This window comes from Metopolophium dirhodum, chromosome 1 (assembly GCF_019925205.1).
Source record: "Metopolophium dirhodum isolate CAU chromosome 1, ASM1992520v1, whole genome shotgun sequence".
Lineage (NCBI taxonomy): Eukaryota > Metazoa > Arthropoda > Insecta > Hemiptera > Aphididae > Metopolophium > Metopolophium dirhodum.
The window spans coordinates 81,021,918-81,039,621 of NC_083560.1; the positions used below are offsets into that span (position 1 = coordinate 81,021,918).

Below are 17,704 nucleotides of genomic sequence, written 5' to 3' on the forward strand. Positions count from 1 at the left end.
AACGCGTTTTTAACAAAATTGATTTAAATATGTTCTAATTCAGATGAAGCAATGAAGATTATTTTATAAATTTAATCAGAAAAACACTAGTAAAATAGTCATCACTTCGTTTACATAAAGAACATCAAGGTGTATATTGATTATATTAATCTAGATGAGATGTCTTTATCTTATGAAAACCATATTAAGAATTAATTCATTGACTAAGTGATAATCATTTATTTAAATTACAATAAATATCCTTAGGTTTCAAAATGTTATCTTAAATTATTAAGTTAAAAACAGTTTTAAAAAAATGATGTATATAAAAATGGTTACAATTTAAGTTTATAATTAATGAGTTCAGTATAATTAATTCTGAAGTAATTTTAGTTATATTCATTAGCTAAATCATAAAATCAACTTAAATTGAGGTTTTTTTATACACATTTGTAACATTCAATTACTCATTTTAAAGAAAAAATAAATGAAAGTTATAATTAATTTATCAATTATGTCTAATATTTATGATGAAGGCAATTGGTCTTCATCTTTTTTGTCATCATTTTCAACTGTAGAAGACGAAGGTAGTGATTCAACATCCACATTGCTCACTTTCATCTATAACAAATATTTAAAATAACAGAATTTTTGTCAATGAGACAGAGTACAAATATAAAAAAATAAAAATGTATCCATTGGAGCAGAAGTCATTTGATAAAGCTATAGACGCTGTGCGAGTGAATTACTAGCGCTCTGGTGTGAAAATGTCGGTGTTACTTGGGGGATACTGCTACACACCATTACTTGGCAGTCATGCAAAGTAATGGCCATAACTCATTAAGTTCTTTTGATCTTTGAATTATGATTAAACAGTTGTATTCGTCATATAAAAATATATAGTGCACATTTTGTTGGTAATGAGCGGTCAAATGATTCTCATAGCCCTTCTTATGTGCCTTCAATATTTCCAGAAGCAAAAAATAGTTGATTCTGCTTTGGAAGATACAACTGATTGTAATTTAAATGACATATTAACTGATAATCCTTGTAAAACTACTTGTAATGCTAGTATTCAGGTTGCATTTGAACCTATGGAATCTGTTCAGGTTTCTTTTGAATGTTAATTTGAAAATCAAAATGTTAGAATTTAAGTAAATTCCCCAAATATCTTTTGTGGTTTTCATAATATCCTTACATCTACTTCTGATAAATCTTGTGGCCCAGATTCAAAAAGTATAAACTCATGCTTATCTTGTGATAGATTTCATGGATTTAATTAAAAAAAAAATGAAAATTCACTCAAAGATTTGACTGGTACTACTTATAAAGTATTTGACCTATTATGCCCAATGCTACCACAAGTATGCAATAGTTCTACAAGTAAAAATGATAGACTATTAATATTTCTGATAAAAATAAAGCATAACTTAACGTTTTTAGCAATTGGTGTTTTATTTAATATACACCGTACTTCTGTAAGTAGAATTTTTTCCAGTGTTTAGAAATATTAAGCATGAAAACAAAAAATCTAATTTTTTGGCCCAGTAAAAGTACAATTAAAGAAACTTTACCCGAAGGATTTAAAAAATTATACCCTAATACCCGTTGTATTATAGACTGTACCGAAATAAAAGTCGAGCAGTCCCTCACAATTGAACAAAGAGTGTATATGTACTCTAGGTACAAATGCTATTATACTGTAAAATGTTTGGCTGCAATCACTCCCAGTGGAGCGGTTTCGTTTATTTCAAAATGTTATGGAGGAAGAGCAAGTGACTTATTTATCACCAATGACATTATGGGAGATTTACAGAACAAGAGATTCTTGAAATGTACACCATTGCTAGCAAAAGAATCCATGTAGAAAGATTCTTTGCCGGGTTAAAAACTCACGGAGTGGTTAATAAAAAACAAATAGTGCTTCTACCTCATATAGATGATATTGTTCATGTGTGTTGTTTTCTGACAAATTTCCAACCTCTAATAATAAAAAATGATAAAAAATAAAATTTTGATTGTGACTAATTACGGGTGCAATACACGATAGCATAATATTTCATGTTATAGCCCCCCCCCCCACTCTTTTAAACAATTTATGTTATCTTGTATATAATAATTTTTACTCTACAACCTTAAACTTGATTAATCAAACATAAAAAAGAAAATAATATTATTCTGTTTTTAATAATGTATTTTTTATATTAATACCTAATTATAAGTATGTACCTTATATTTTTTACATTTACATTATATTGTATATCATTTTATATTTTTAATCTTTTAATACATGCCTGTTGTTAAGATGCACTCAATTTCGGTAAATAATATTTGAAATAAAAACATTCTACTTTAAAAAGAAATTGTTTTAAAAAATATTCATCTTTTTTTAGAGTAATTAATACTGGATCTATGTTATATATAAATAAATCACATTCATTTAGCTCAGAAACAAACATTAAAATCTGGCATTGTGTATAATATTGATGAGATGACCTTAATACTACTTTTCCATTTTCATACTTCAAATATTATAAGTTTAAATTTCCTGTGTCTTCATCCACTATAGGATTGTTTTTGGCTCTTATAGGGCATTTAATTTCCAAAATGTTTTCTCCATTTTGAGATAGAACCAATGAATCTGGTGATGCACATAACCAAGGGTATTGAGAATGAATAATAAGTTCAGCTTTTATTATTTTTTTGTTGAACATTTCACAATATGTTTCAATAGCTGTCATTTCAGTTTATGTACCATATGCTGTATTTAATAATGCTTTACCAATTAATTTCACATCATTAGAAATAATATCAATAATTGTTTGTTGATATTCAGCTGACATATTTTTACAAATTTTTATTTTGTGGCATTTAGTTGCAGAAATCTTTACATCTCTGTGTTCTGTCCATTTGCTACTATTAGATTGTTCCAATGTGCTATTGAAAATAGATTTAACTTCATTTTTTCACTACAATCGTATTAAAATAAAACTTATCCTCATTTTTATTCAAAGGAAATTTAATAAGTTGATTAACATAGCTGTGATCGTAACTTGATTGATTCTCGACAACTGAATTCATTAACCTATCATTTTTCATAAATATTTCTTTCATTTCAATACTTTCTATAATTTAATTTAAACACATTTTACATTCTCTATCATCTTCTGACATTAGTTCCTCTTGTATCAACTTATTTACACCACAATTAATTAACAATATATTATAGATATTAACCCAGTCATAATGGCTAATACTTAGTATTACATTTTTACGTTTTTTCATGGGGGGAAAGAGCTGTTTAATTGTTTTGCCTTTTTAATATTTTTCTTCCCCCACTTTTTATGGTTTCCCCAAATCTGAGGAAAATCAGTTTTTTAAAAGCTATCTTCATTGTTAATATAATGAATTAATGCAGCAACATGCTTGCACTTTTCAGAAGCTCAAGCTGAACAATTACAAAAACATCTAGTTATGGTTCTGGTATCATCTAATTGTAGGAATAAGGTATATGATACATGTGTTAGTAATAATTATTGAAATAAATTAAATTTTGTTTAAATTAATAACCTACTTCTAGTTTAACTTGCCATGGACGTAATGCGACTGACGTTTGTTTTATAATAATTGCTGTGATCACAGAAAAATTATTTGGTGGTCTCACTTCAGTAACAAAAGTTACATGGCCACTATCAGCTAAATGTTTACCTTTACTATTTTCAAATAATATTACTATAAATACTTTGAAAACCACACTTAATTATTATGTCTTTTATGTTAGACATTATAAAACAATTTAACGAATTCAAATCAAAACCTACTTGGAAAATTAAATGTTGTCATTACCTATTTTGAAAATAGTCTACTATGGTTTTTAATTGATTAACTGTAATATCAATTTTAATTTTTAATTATACAATCTGATAAGAATTCATTTTTTAGTACCTATTCTGGTCTTAGGACCATGGGTAAATATTAATAAATATTAATAACAATTTAGACATGCTAGTTATGATACACATTGAATAGTATTCATGTTTATACTAATCCCCTCGGTAACGCATGTATTCACCACTATGGAGCGCTCTGTTCAATAACTTGCACGTAGTCTATTGAAATAGTCGGTATACCAATAGTCAAAATGAAGATTGAAAATCATGGTGTAAGGTTGAAGAGGAGAAAATTTAAAATTAGCGATAGAAAATAAATAATATTTCAAAAAAATAAAAATAATAAATAATAATAAATTTGTGTTATTCCCATTTTCCTTAACTAATATCATTGATTATGAATACTATATATTATAATATATAGTAAAAAATACTGGAATACTTAGTTGGCCAAGCATATGATGGGGCCGCGGTAATGAGTGACGTTCATGGAGGTCTCCAAAAAAAAATAAATGATTACTTAAAAGAGAATTGTAATAATGAAAAAGCCTATGCTCCATATATTCATTGCCCTAGTCACCAAATAAATTTAGTTTTACAAAATGCAGCGGAAGAAAAATACAGTACTAATGTTAAAGTGTTTTTTGCTTGTCTACAAAACATTTATGATTCTCATTGCTCATTCTCATAGACGATGGAACTTATTTTAGAAAAATCAAAATCTGCTGAATGTTTTACAAGCTTAGTAAATGAAGATCAAAATTTATACGAACGTGAATTAGAAGACACTAATAATATTTCATTAGTTGCTGATAGTGAAAGTGAAATAGAAAATGATGACCAGAAAAATAAAAATACATCAAAAATGACAAGTTTGAAAAAAAATATATCAAATAAAGTAAAACACCCTCTTCGTTTAAAAGGTCTGTGTAAAACAAGGGTGTCTGCTAGAGTTAAAGCAACTGAAGCTTTACTTTCAAATTTTCAATCCGTTGTAGAATGTTTAGAAGAAGAATCTGAAAATTCAGAAACTAATTCTGAAAATTTATTCCGAGCTAGATGTTTAATAAAAATCATTAAATTGGGTATTTTTTTTAAATTTAATATGGTGGAATAAAATACTACAAATTATTGATGTAGTATCCCGATTATTACAGTCAAAAAGTAATGATTTGTTTTTGGTGGTACAAAGTTTCCAATCTGTAGTTGACAAATTAAATGTTTTAAGAACTCATGATCAATATAATGCATTTGTTACAGAAGCCAAAAATGTTTGGTCAAATTTTGATATCTTTACAGATGTTTTAGGACCAGCAGAATTTCCACAGAAGAGGACAAAAAAATGCCGTTACCAATTGATGAAAATACTAGAGGTATAATTTTATCAGAAGAAGAAAAACATAGACAAATTTATTTTGAAACATTAGACAACATGATTGGCGAATTAAATGAGAGGATGAATGGATTTTCCAAAGTCTTAGATTTGTTTTATTTTTTAAATCCAGATGAACTGAAAAAATTAAATATAGAAGATGTGAAGAGAAAGTGTGAAGCTATTGTGTTACAATATGATTACTTTACTGTAAATGAATTGTCTCTTGAAATAATGTCGTTTCAGAGTTATTATTTTGATTCAAAAGAATCAGAAAGCACAGGTAATATATTAAGTTATTTGACATTCATTATTAAACATTCATTGTCTGATGTATTGCCCCAAATGGAAACTCTTTTAAAAATATTTTTAACACTACCTATTGGAAGTGCGAGTGCTGAAAGAGCTATGAGTGTACTAAGAAGATTAAAAAATTATCTTCGTTCAACTACGGTTCAAAATCGAACAAGCAATTTAGCCTTACTTTCAATGGAGTACGAAGCAGCCCAAGACCTCAATATGACTGAACTTATCGAAAAGTTTTCCAAGGCCAAAGTTCGCAGAGGTTCTCAGCTATAATTGTTTTTAATTTTATATAGCTATTATAAATGTTATTTTATTTGTAAAAAATAAATAAAATACATTTTCTATTATTTTCTAAAAAGAATGTTGGTTCATGGTTAGTATTGTTTTCGCGAGCGAAGGGAGCGGTTTTGTAAAATAGCGGTAAGTATGTGACTGAAATTTTTTACGAGGCCCCTCTTATGGATTTGCCGACTTTATTTAAACCCTTAAATCCGCCACTGGCAATGCGCCAATGCCTAATGACTAATAATAACTAATAATACTAATAATGTCTAAAATACTGGTATTTATAATAATATAATAAATATTAATGATAATACATATTAATTTTGTATTATTGGTCCCTTTATTTTGGTCATTGTTATTTTTATAAATAATATCTGTAATAAACCCAAACAAATTAGTCATTAGTGTTTGATATTTGTACACTGATCACTTGGTGTTGAGCGTGTCGACAGTGTTGTTTATCCACGTTTTTCCTTTTATTAATCCAGTTGTTGTTAACATGTTAATTTGTTTGCTCTCTAATGAAAATTTAAGTTTTTATATTATTGATCGTACGATATTATATTGTAATTATGAATAAAACGAGGAAAGGAGGGGCAGAAAGAGATCGCGAAAAAAACAAAAAATTACTTGCAAAATGTGCTGAAAAATGTAATCAATTAGATTAATTTTTTCTAAAAGGTACACCTACCTAAGAACTGTGTAATATGTTGTAATAATGTTTTAATTAAATATAATTTATTTGCAAATGCTTACCCGACATTAACTATAGCATATCAATATATTTTAACCCTCCCTGTTACGCAAGTTGCTTGTGAAAGGTCATTCTCAACATTGAAATATTTAAAAAACAGGCTGAGAAATTCAATGACCAATGAACATCTTGAGTCTTTTATGCTAATGGCCATTGAAAATAAAATTCTCATGGAAATTGATAATGATATTATCATAGATGCAGTTGGTGAGAAATCTAAACTATTATTTAAATTATTATTATAAATGTATAAACCATTTTTAATTTTTATTATATTGTTTATAATTTATGTATTTATTTATTACTTATTACATTATACCTACTATACCTAAACCATGAAAACACAATATATAATTATTAATTATTAATATTTCGTTGGTTTCAACTATTAAACTATGCCTACAAATGTTATTTTTCAGACATTCAGGTATTAGTAGTATATTAATAAAAGGTGGGCAATTTAATGAAAATAATTAAGTCTGGCTAGTTAAGTTAATTCAATTAAATTGCCTTCAGGCTTCAGTTAAATTTAAAAGTAAACAAAAAAAAAAAAAATTAACTTAACTCATTGAAAAAAATTAATTTTTTTTTCAAGTTATAAATTGCACTAGAATTAAATCTACTTATATAATAGTTATGAAATAGGTGAATGGAAAAACCAAATTAGAGCGTAGCGAGAAAAAAAATTTTGGTGGGTGGCCTGGATAAATTTTAAACTCCCGGCCTGGACGGTCCGGCCTGGACTCCCACTCCGCCCCTGGATATCTTGTAAGTTTTATTAAAATATAACCATTTTTTAATTTAACATAAATACTGTAACCAAATTTTCTGGATGACCCTCGAAGTACAAACAATTCTAATTAAAATGATGCTAAAAGGTTATTACAAATATAATTATTGCACTAATGACTTGATTTAAAATCCTAAATTTTTTACTCTTAAATTATTATGGAAAAATTTCTAATATAGAAATATATAGAAATAATCTATATATATAAAAAATAAGTGTACATTTTGAATAAATTTTATAACTCAAGATCCACCAAACCGATTTTGATAAAAGTTTCAGGGCATATTAAGATTGATATGTAGATAGTTTCTATGAAGTTTTTACGCTGTGGGATAAGTGGTTCCGAAGTTATGGCCTCTTAAGTGCACACCTGGCGACATGGCCAAAAACAAGAACAACGTCTATACAATTATTTTTATCTCTATATATAACCCATAGCAACCATTAAAAAACAAAAATTTCTATCGTAAATCTCAAAATTCCTGTTTGAGCATCTACCGGGGTGATCACTTCCCTTTTTAAATTAGCCTATAACACTCACAAAGAATGTGGCTTTGTATTGGTGAAAGAATTTTCGAAATCAGTTCAGTAGTTTCGGAGTTTATCCCGAACATACAAACAAACGCTATCATTTTATACGTTAGTATAGATAAAAATGAATGTTTGTGTGTAGATTAGACCTGGGAAGAATATAGGCTAATTTAAAAAGTGTTAAATTTGTTTTTTTTTTATTCATCAGATTTTAATATGGTTGCGTTAGGCTTTTGTATTAATTGTTAATATTAATCCTCCATAGGTGGAATTAAGTAAAAATGACAAACTTGGTACAATTTTGATACTTTAGAGTTAAATCATACACTTACGTTCAAACAGCTCGGGGTCCGCGATCTACCGCAGGTAGATTGCCTACCTGATAATATACTGCTGAGAATCAGACTTTTTATTCCGGGCAAGAGAAAAGTTAAGATAAATTTTGAATACTATACACCATACACCGAATATTAAATAACGAATTAAACAAAGTTTGAGTCATATAGAATTAGTACATTTAATGGGCAACGCAGTGCCAGCGGGATCAGCTAGTATATAATAAATTATATTTTACTAAACTAGACGTTAAGTTATAAACTTAAAACTAAAAACAATAAACTGAAGTTTTCATAAAACAATTACTTAATAATATATCTATGTATAGTTAATTAAATGATTATAGATTACATCTTACCATTTTTTCATAAGCATTGAAAGTTGTATGTGTGGCTTTAGGGTTGTTGGAATTATTAGCTTTCACAAATTCATCACAGACCTTCATTATATTTAGTGCATCTGTAGTTGTAAGCATGTTATTTTTTTGCAATTCGTGATATTTGGAACAAATATTTTTGATGTAAGTATTCATACCCATTTGTAGCATTTCTCTGAATAAAAATTTTACAAATTAAGACAGCTATTTTATATAGTTTTATAATTATGAAATTATGATTTAATATACAGTCTAATAGCACTGCGTCCTCCATAAAAGCCATGAGATACTATGGAACATACGTCACATTTATCAATACACTCCATTCTTTCATCTCCAAAATATTCGGAAAAAAATCTGTGCCTACACCTATTTTAATAAACAAAAATAATATAATGTACATTTTTAGGTACCAATTATATATCATACTTTAAACCTTCACAGAAATCTTTCATATAACGAGAATGAAGAAATACAAGGAAACTTTTTGCTGAATTTTGTATTTGTTCGATAGAATTGACTGAATTGATTGCAGCGGCCAACATCGATTCATTTTTTGGATTATAGTATGATGTCGCTCGCTTTGTTAAGTAAATTCGACATCGAGCTGGGTTACCGTCCTTTCCAGCTTGACCTGATTCATAATAATAAGTCAAAACACTAGACGGCAAGCCCCAATGTACGACTAATCTTATATTCGCTTTATTAATTTCCATTCCAGAAATGCTAGTTACAGCAAGAAGTTGATAATGTCCTTTCATAAACAAGTCTTTAACAGAACTACGATCAACTTCCTCTAGCCCTGTTCAAAATAAAATCGTTAGTAGAATATTTAAATTAAATGAAACATATAATGTACTTACCAGCATGATAGGCAGCAATCGAAATACCATTTTGTTTTAGATCTTTGACTAATTGTTCAGTAACCTCTCGCGTCTTACAAAATATTAATCCAGAAGGTTTTTCTGAGTCTGACTAAAAGATAATGTATTAGTATTAAAACGTGTATATTGTACAAATTAAATACTTACTCCGAGACTCACAATTTCTTCAGTTAAATATTTGTCAATGAATATCTTTAAATGAGGTACTGAAACTCCATTGGTGTTGTCTTGAACTACATCATAAAATAGATTTGGTCTATAGCATGGAATTGAAAACCTTACACAAGTCTTAGGATCATCTTTAATATATAAAACTCTCCTCAAGAAATCAACTACCTATTTATAATATAATGTATTTAAAAATAATTGAACGGGTTCCATTAATAATAATTAATATTTTATAATCTACATCAACACCAGCTGTAGCTGTAACCACAATCCATGGAATTTCTTTGTATTTTTTTCTTAACATGCCCAGTGTATGATACTCATTATTCTTTTGACCATAAATCCATTGGTTTTCACAGTGTGTTTCATCAACGACAATATATGATAGATTGTTAGTTTGTATTAAGTGAGACAATAATTGCTGAGAAGAGAAAACAATCAAACATAATAATGATTTTATTTAATATAGTATTATATTGACTGACTTTGAACGCCGAAGTTGAAGCTTGATCGGTAGTCACATAAAGAAAGTGGCTTTTTCTAAGTTCAGATTGTAAGTCACCATAAATACGCATTTGTTCACTAATAGTTGTTAATGTAGTAATAACTTCAGTGTGAATTTCCAAACGCTTCAAGCTATTAACTTGGTCCTACAGTAACATAATACTAATTACCTACCTACTTATATTGAGTTATATAGGTACCTAAATAGATTATACCCAAATAATACCATAGCTTTTGTCAAAAAATCGACACTCACCATTATCCGTGCAATGAGAGGAATGATCACTATTGTCATTCTCTTCAAATAAATTAAAGAGGGCAGTTGGTAGCACATTGTCCTGCCATAACCACTCGGAAACGACACAATAACATCAGTATTTCCTTCAAACACAATACTCGCCATTCAAAAAACCGTAAATAAAACAGGTACACATAACCAAATTGTATAACTCAATGGCAAAATGCATTCTGTGTAAGTACTTACTTTTCAATATTGCTAAGATAGCGTCCTTCTGCGTTTCGTTCTTAAAGTCGGAGTGATGGAAATAATGACGCAAGTATTTTAATAGTGATTCGTCGTCCATGTCAATAATGTTCTAACGCCTGTTGGGCAACAATTTTTTTCGTTTGCCCGTACAATATTATTATCAATGAATTGAGTATTAATTGTACAACGTGCACTGTGCAGGCATCCTAAAAAAAAGAAAAGGACCGTCAGACGTCTACAACTACAGTCATGATATAAAAACAAGATATGATGGTAACTTTTTGACTGTCAGATCCTTCGGTAAGCCCGTGATATAGAGTAATATATAGTAATAATAATTTAATGACAATATGATAATACGGGTAAGCAAGTGACGTATTGCGTGGACTTGTACGATCACACCAAGTTGCTTAAATCATGTACAACAGTAAAAATAAGGTTATTATTATTATTATTATTAAAGTGTTCAACAATCAATATCAACATGATGAAAGATGAAAGACGGAATGATACATTGATAAAGAAAAGAATGATACCAAATACTAATGATACTAGATTATTTGATAATACCTAGGTACTGTTAACTTATTGATCGAAGCGCTTGTGTAGTAACGATAGTGGTGTGACGCGGACCCGTTGATCGTGGTCCGGTCGGAGTCTCTGATTAGGATTGATGTGATGAAAAAACACAACACCAACACTTTCTGAATGTCACAAATTATGTATTATAATATTACGACCAAATAATAATACATGACTTGCCGCTCGGGCAATGAGTTTAACGTCGGACGATATTATGCTATCGGCTAACCGGCACGGTGGGAGAGTCGACCATAGATAATATAAGAATATTATCAATGGAGTCGGGTCGGTCGCGCTGCTTGCATCCCGTAGGGGTGGTTGGAGATAAGATAGACTGGCCGCTGAAGTGCTTGTACCTTAGATCATATACAATGGATGGAGCTACTTTAATCATTTGCTGTATCCAACATAATCCCCCACTTATTTGTTATTTTATAGTGATTGTTGGCGAAACGCATGCGTAATAACTCGTTGTACCTTGAAATTAAATGGGTAGTGGGGGGTTATGTTGGACACACCTCGGTATACGAGAAATACACACATAGTTCCATCCATTGTATATGATCTAAGGCTTGTACCATAGACCTATAAACTAATGGACAGCGCATAGAGAGAGAGGTCAGGGGTACGATATAGAGTAAAAGAGAAAAGAGAACGTGGGGGAAATACAGTATTAGTTTCCATAGACGTATGATTACCCCCTTTATGTTCTTTCTCTCTTTTCTCTCTTCGTTCTTTCTTCTTTCTTTCTCTTATATGATACCCGTGCATTGAGGGCAGGGCGGAGTGGAATGCGCTGTCCATTAGTTTATAGGTCTATGGCTTGTACATTGTACTTGCTACTAATGCGGGCCGCGTCAGGTGTTTGGTTAGTACCTAGCATAAACCATTGACAGTCATGGCGCAACTATGGCTAAAATGTTTGGGGGGAGGGGGTGGGTAGGCCCAACCTAATATTACATGAAAAGTAACCCATGGGTTACACACCATCCGCATATAAATAACCTTAAAAAATGAAGTTAATCATAAAAAAAACAATTATTTATTTAGGTAATTTACTTTTTTTTTATTAGGGTTGAGGCTTCAACTATATATATATAGTTAACTATATAAGGTCATTAGCCTGTGATACTGTAGAGAGGGTACTGTAGTTACTTTCCAAGTATGTGTTTGTGTTGGCGGAATTTTTGATTTGGGCACCCATAGGTATTTGCCATGCCCGGTCGGGGGATGGCGGTCTCTCTCCAAACAGGTATCTGCCCGGAGAGAAGTGCCGCCCTTGTTGACCGAGATTCGAACTGGCGACGGTGCGCATTGCAACCGTCCGCTCGGCCACTCCGTCCCCCTTAATTTACTTTTATACTTATATTATTTTATATTATATTATAATAATAATTTTTATTACATTACTAGCTAATCCCGTGCACTTTGTTGCTCGTTAAATTTACCAACTCTATATGATTCAAACTTTGTTTAATTCGTTGTTTAATATTCGGTGTATAGTGTTCAAAACTTATCTTAACTTTTCCGTTGCCCGAAATAAAAATTCTGATTCGCAGCAGTATATTATCAGGTAGGCAATCTACCTATGGTAGATCGCGGACCTCGTGCAGCTTATACATAAGTGTATGATTTAATAACTCTAAAGTATCAAAGTAATACCAAGTTGGTTGTTTTTACGAAATCCTAACCTTACCTAACCGTCCTAAAATGCAATGGATAAAAAAACCAAATTTAACCCTTTTTAAATTAGCCTATCTTCTTCCCAGAGATCTTATTTACAAACATATTCATTTATAACTATTATATGTATTTAAATGCCGCCCGGTGGTCGAGGATCGAACTCGGACCGGCTGTGCCGAATCCGTCGCGTTAAACCACTCGGCCACCTCGTCCCCCTTAATATGTTTATAATGTAAACATTAGCAATATTATTGTATATAATATTATTATTATTATTATATTTTAATATTATTATTATTATATATTGTGTAACGTCAAATAGGTAATACAAATAATTATCAAACATTTCAAACAATATTTTATGGAACATGGTACCTATTCTTTTAAAAGCGAACCATAATTATTAACATATATTATGTTGTTTCAAATCATGATATAAAATAAAATATGTAATATTATGTTTGAAAACTATTTATTATATTATATTAATTTTTTTAGTGATAAGACGTCTATGTTTAATATTATAAGTATATTATATTTGTAATTGAATATTAACAATGTGGTAATTACACTAACTATATTTTAAAAAATATTGATCAATCAATTGCATGTGGTTGTCAGTAATATTGTAGTCTGGGGATTATTTTCGGGATTCTTCGTCGGGGGGTTTTCCGGGGATTTTTATTCCGCAATTCACTGTCTGTATTATATTATTATAATCCAGTGCATATACTGTAAAATTACCAATATACCAACATAAATCATTTCATTAAAACAAATAGGTACATGTATACAGGCATAGAAACAGCTAATGATATTTATCATAGCCCAAAGGCACCATAAAATAATTATTAACTTTAAATGAAATGAAATTATTTTATTTTTTCCAAAAAAATATTGAGAATACAGTTGAAATTTTAAAATTTTATTAATATTTTAGGAAACAGTTGAATAATTTTTTTTTTTTTTTGGGCGGGGGGGGGGCTATTACAAGTTTTTTTGTAAGTGTGGGTTATTTTTGTAGGCCCCCTTTTATTGATATTATTATTCTTAAGTACCGAAGTTATAATATTTTTGAATATTCACTATTAAGTTAATTTTGAATTTTGATTTTAGATAACCTTTACAGAATATATAAAATAATATTAGACAAATAAATGAGATATTTATGGAGAATTTAAGATTTATATTAATTACTAATAATATTGAGAAAATAGAAGTTGCAAATATGTAACATTACAAAGAGCCCACAAATCATATTTATAATATGTCCTACTTATAAGCTATTAATACGATTATGATCAATTTGTATATTATAATCATAAAGATATTGATATATTATACATTTTTACAGTTTTTACATTCCTCACCCATTATATTACCGCAGTATGGATTTTCACTACTTAATACTTACCAGTTGCCATCATTAGTTAGTTCAGGAATTTTCAACCTTTTTAGATTCACAGCTCTTCTGATTTTGAAAACAATTTAAACGGATCCCATATAAATAATGATAATAATAAAATAAAGACATTTGTATAATCTACTGCAGACGTGGTTATCTTAATAATAATTGATGACGCCCCTGGGAACCGAGAGTCACAGGTTTTCTAACGGATTAGTCAATTGGTTACATAATATAATTTAAACACTTTTTATGGACAATAGTTATCCAAGTTTGTCATACATTTTTTTTTTGATTTAACTTAACTCATTAGTTGAAGCAAAGTTAAATTGATGGTAGATATAAATTAAATTAATTGAAAAAAAAATAGTTAACTTAACTGAATTAAGAAAATTGCATTAACTTGCCCAGCCTTGCCTACATCTAAGATATACCTATCTAAAATAATATGCAAAAAAAATGTAAACTAAACATTATTGATTTTTGTTTAGTAGACAATAGGATTTATTAAAATATGTTATAAAAACTGTATTCTAAACTTAAATAATATTAATATTTACAGAAACATTTCATGTATTAGGTATGTTTAACAATTTAGTAAAACACAAAGCGATATTTTTATTACTATTTATTTTATGTATCATTGTTTCAATCATATTTCAATTTTTCATGGATTGTAGATAAACCTGGACTTTGACATGAGTTATCTCAGCGAGTTCCAGGTTTCCTTACACAATTTTAATCATAAAAAAAAATATACTTTTATTTTATCACAAATTTTAACAGTTTTATTTTTATTTCATATTCAACAAAATATGAATTACTCATCATTTAAAATAATGTTTTGCAACTCATGAGAAATTACCCACAATACATCATAAAACTATAACTACAAAGATATAATTCCCATTATCCTATACAAATCTATCTGACTGGTACCTGATGAATCTTTTGCTCTTATCATTCATATATTTTTCTCAAATTAAACATCTAAAGTGTTTTTTTCAAAGATGTATTTTAAACTAATTTAAATTAATTGCAAATTTCTCCTCTCTCATGTCATCATGTATTTATATTTTTATTTTGTCATTTTCATGTAATTTACTTATTATGCTATAATTGGTATAGATTGTAATATTCTTTTAACCCGTTGTTGGTATCACTATGCAGAGTCCCGCCATTGGTATTGAGTGAGCGCTGCGCTCACCTTGTTGTTTTTTCATCATTATTTACTATACAATGAACATAAAATATTGAAACCAACAACCAATTATTTAAATTTTAATCTTTTACAAAAAATTTTCTTACAATTTTTCTCAATTATAAATTGTTTACCACTAAAAATTAATTTATAATTGTTTATACATAATATAATCATTATCATTCAACCTGGCCCTAGTTGTCTGGAATATTTTGCTGATTATTATACAGTAAACGCATATGAATATTGTGTGTTCCTTAAAAATAGGTCTAACGTTCCGAGTTTACGAAATAGTATTAGGTCGATCTATTGAGTGAATGCAATGCTCAATTTATGGATATTAACAACATTGCATGTCGATATCTAATCGAGAATATTATCTATAAAATTATTATATTTGCAAAAGTATATTTAAACATGTTTCGATTGAAGGTATAAATAATATCAGATGAATCAAGTAATAAATAAATAAGTGGCTCTCAAAATAATAACGAGGCTCACATCGCGACCACTGACGGGTTAAATAAAACAAAAACAAAAATATCTTTGGACATTTAAATTATTAAATAAAATGTATTAAAATATTGTATTAATAATGATGAAAAATTTAAAAATAGTATTGATTTCATATAATATATTTTATTAATTATTTGTGGGTTTTGTACATAATAAACCCAATATCTATGTCTGTTAATTTAAATATTTATCTCTGTAAACAATGTTTGTTCTTACGAGTAGAAATCTATGGGAAAATTAATTTTGTAAATTACAACAGATAAATTGTTTTTGTAGTTGATACACTTATATTATTATTTAATATTTATGAATTAAAACTTTGTTGGTAACACTCGATAATATGAATTATTAAACTGTTATATTATGTTTTGAACTGTAATAATATCTAACTTTACAATTTTTCAATAATATTGAATAACATTGCGTAATAGTTGTACAAAATATTATTACTTATAATTTTTAGTTCGCTCAAAAGTATCTTTAATCTATCATACATTTTTTTTTTTGTTAGTTACTTGTGTAACTGTTTTTTGAATTAATAATTAAGTTGAATGTTTGTTGTATAAATTATGTATTGGGAGTTATTAACAGAGTTTCTTAAACAAGTTAAAGTTTTATTTTTACTTTTAAATTTATAGTTTTATGTAAAACAAGCTTTATGATGTATAGTAATAATTATGATCATTGATATTGATCTTATACACACTATACAGATTCCCCAACCATTCTCATTGCTCATCGTCATTTTTTCCATTTAGATTCTGATGTCACTGCCAAACTAGAATTATTGGAAAATGAAGAACTATACTAAAATTGAATTATTATTATTATTAATATGTATATTGTATATATATATATATGAACAATATCTTTTTGGAATCTTCTATTAAATTGCCAAGGTTTTTTACCCAACAAATAAAATGTTATTGATATTTATAGAATAAAAAACTAAAAAAATTGGAAACTGAAAATGTCCGCAAACAGCTCAAAATAAGTCAAAATATTTGAAAATGTTTTGGTGTATAATTTATCGTAAGGGGGACGGAGTGGCCGAGCGGACTAAGGCGTCGGCTGCGACGCAGCCGGCCCGAGTTCGATACCTTGGCCGCGGGCGGCATTTTTCTTCGGGCAAGTCACGGTGTCCGGAGAACAAGTGCCGCCATCCCCCACCCGGGCATGGCAGATACCTACGGGTGCCCAAATTAAAAATTCTGCTAAAACAAAAATCACGTGTAAAAATCTACAGTACCCCCCCCCCCCCACAGTACCACAGGCTAATGACCTGAGCTGTCGAAGCCTTAACCCTAATAATAAAAAAAAAAAAAAAATTTATCGTAAAATTTTCCGTTTTTCCTTAATTTTTCTTTTGTTTTTCACGGCGCTTTTGAAAACTATCTACTGGGTAGGGTAGGGTCAGAGTCTATATTTGCTTTCCACCCCCTAAAGTACCACTAGATTCACTTTCTTATCAGAAAAGATAGGTACAGTTGAAGAATATCTTTTACTATCCTAAAAGGTGATGACAGACACAAAAAAAAAATATAAAAAAAATCATACATCATTGTAAAATCAAAACATTCATCGCTCCCCTCATAATCTAAAACTAAAAAAATTAAAAATTGAAAATGTCCGCAAACACCTCAAAACGAGTCGAA

General features: G+C 29.1%; 1 protein-coding gene and 1 pseudogene across 2 annotated transcripts; one reads left to right on the top strand and one right to left on the bottom strand.

The window, feature by feature from the left end:
- Positions 1-145: 145 nt before the first annotated feature.
- LOC132935885 (ATP-dependent DNA helicase Q5-like) lies at positions 146-11,071 on the bottom strand. 2 transcript variants are annotated; one of them, XM_061002522.1, is made up of 11 exons: positions 10,941-11,071; positions 10,660-10,868; positions 10,432-10,556; positions 10,157-10,321; positions 9,913-10,092; positions 9,663-9,839; positions 9,483-9,594; positions 9,049-9,421; positions 8,869-8,988; positions 8,602-8,794; positions 146-600 (listed from the first exon to the last, which is right to left on the bottom strand). In XM_061002522.1, exons 2-11 carry the CDS (start codon positions 10,757-10,759, stop codon positions 505-507), a joined length of 1,641 nt encoding a protein of 546 aa, XP_060858505.1. In that variant the 5' UTR covers positions 10,760-10,868; positions 10,941-11,071; the 3' UTR covers positions 146-504. The 2 variants fall into 2 exon arrangements, with proteins under 2 accessions (XP_060858505.1, XP_060858504.1); XM_061002521.1 differs by having other exon boundaries at positions 9,651-9,839.
- On the top strand, positions 900-1,989 carry LOC132936105 (uncharacterized; annotated as a pseudogene).
- Positions 11,072-17,704: the final 6,633 nt, after the last annotated feature.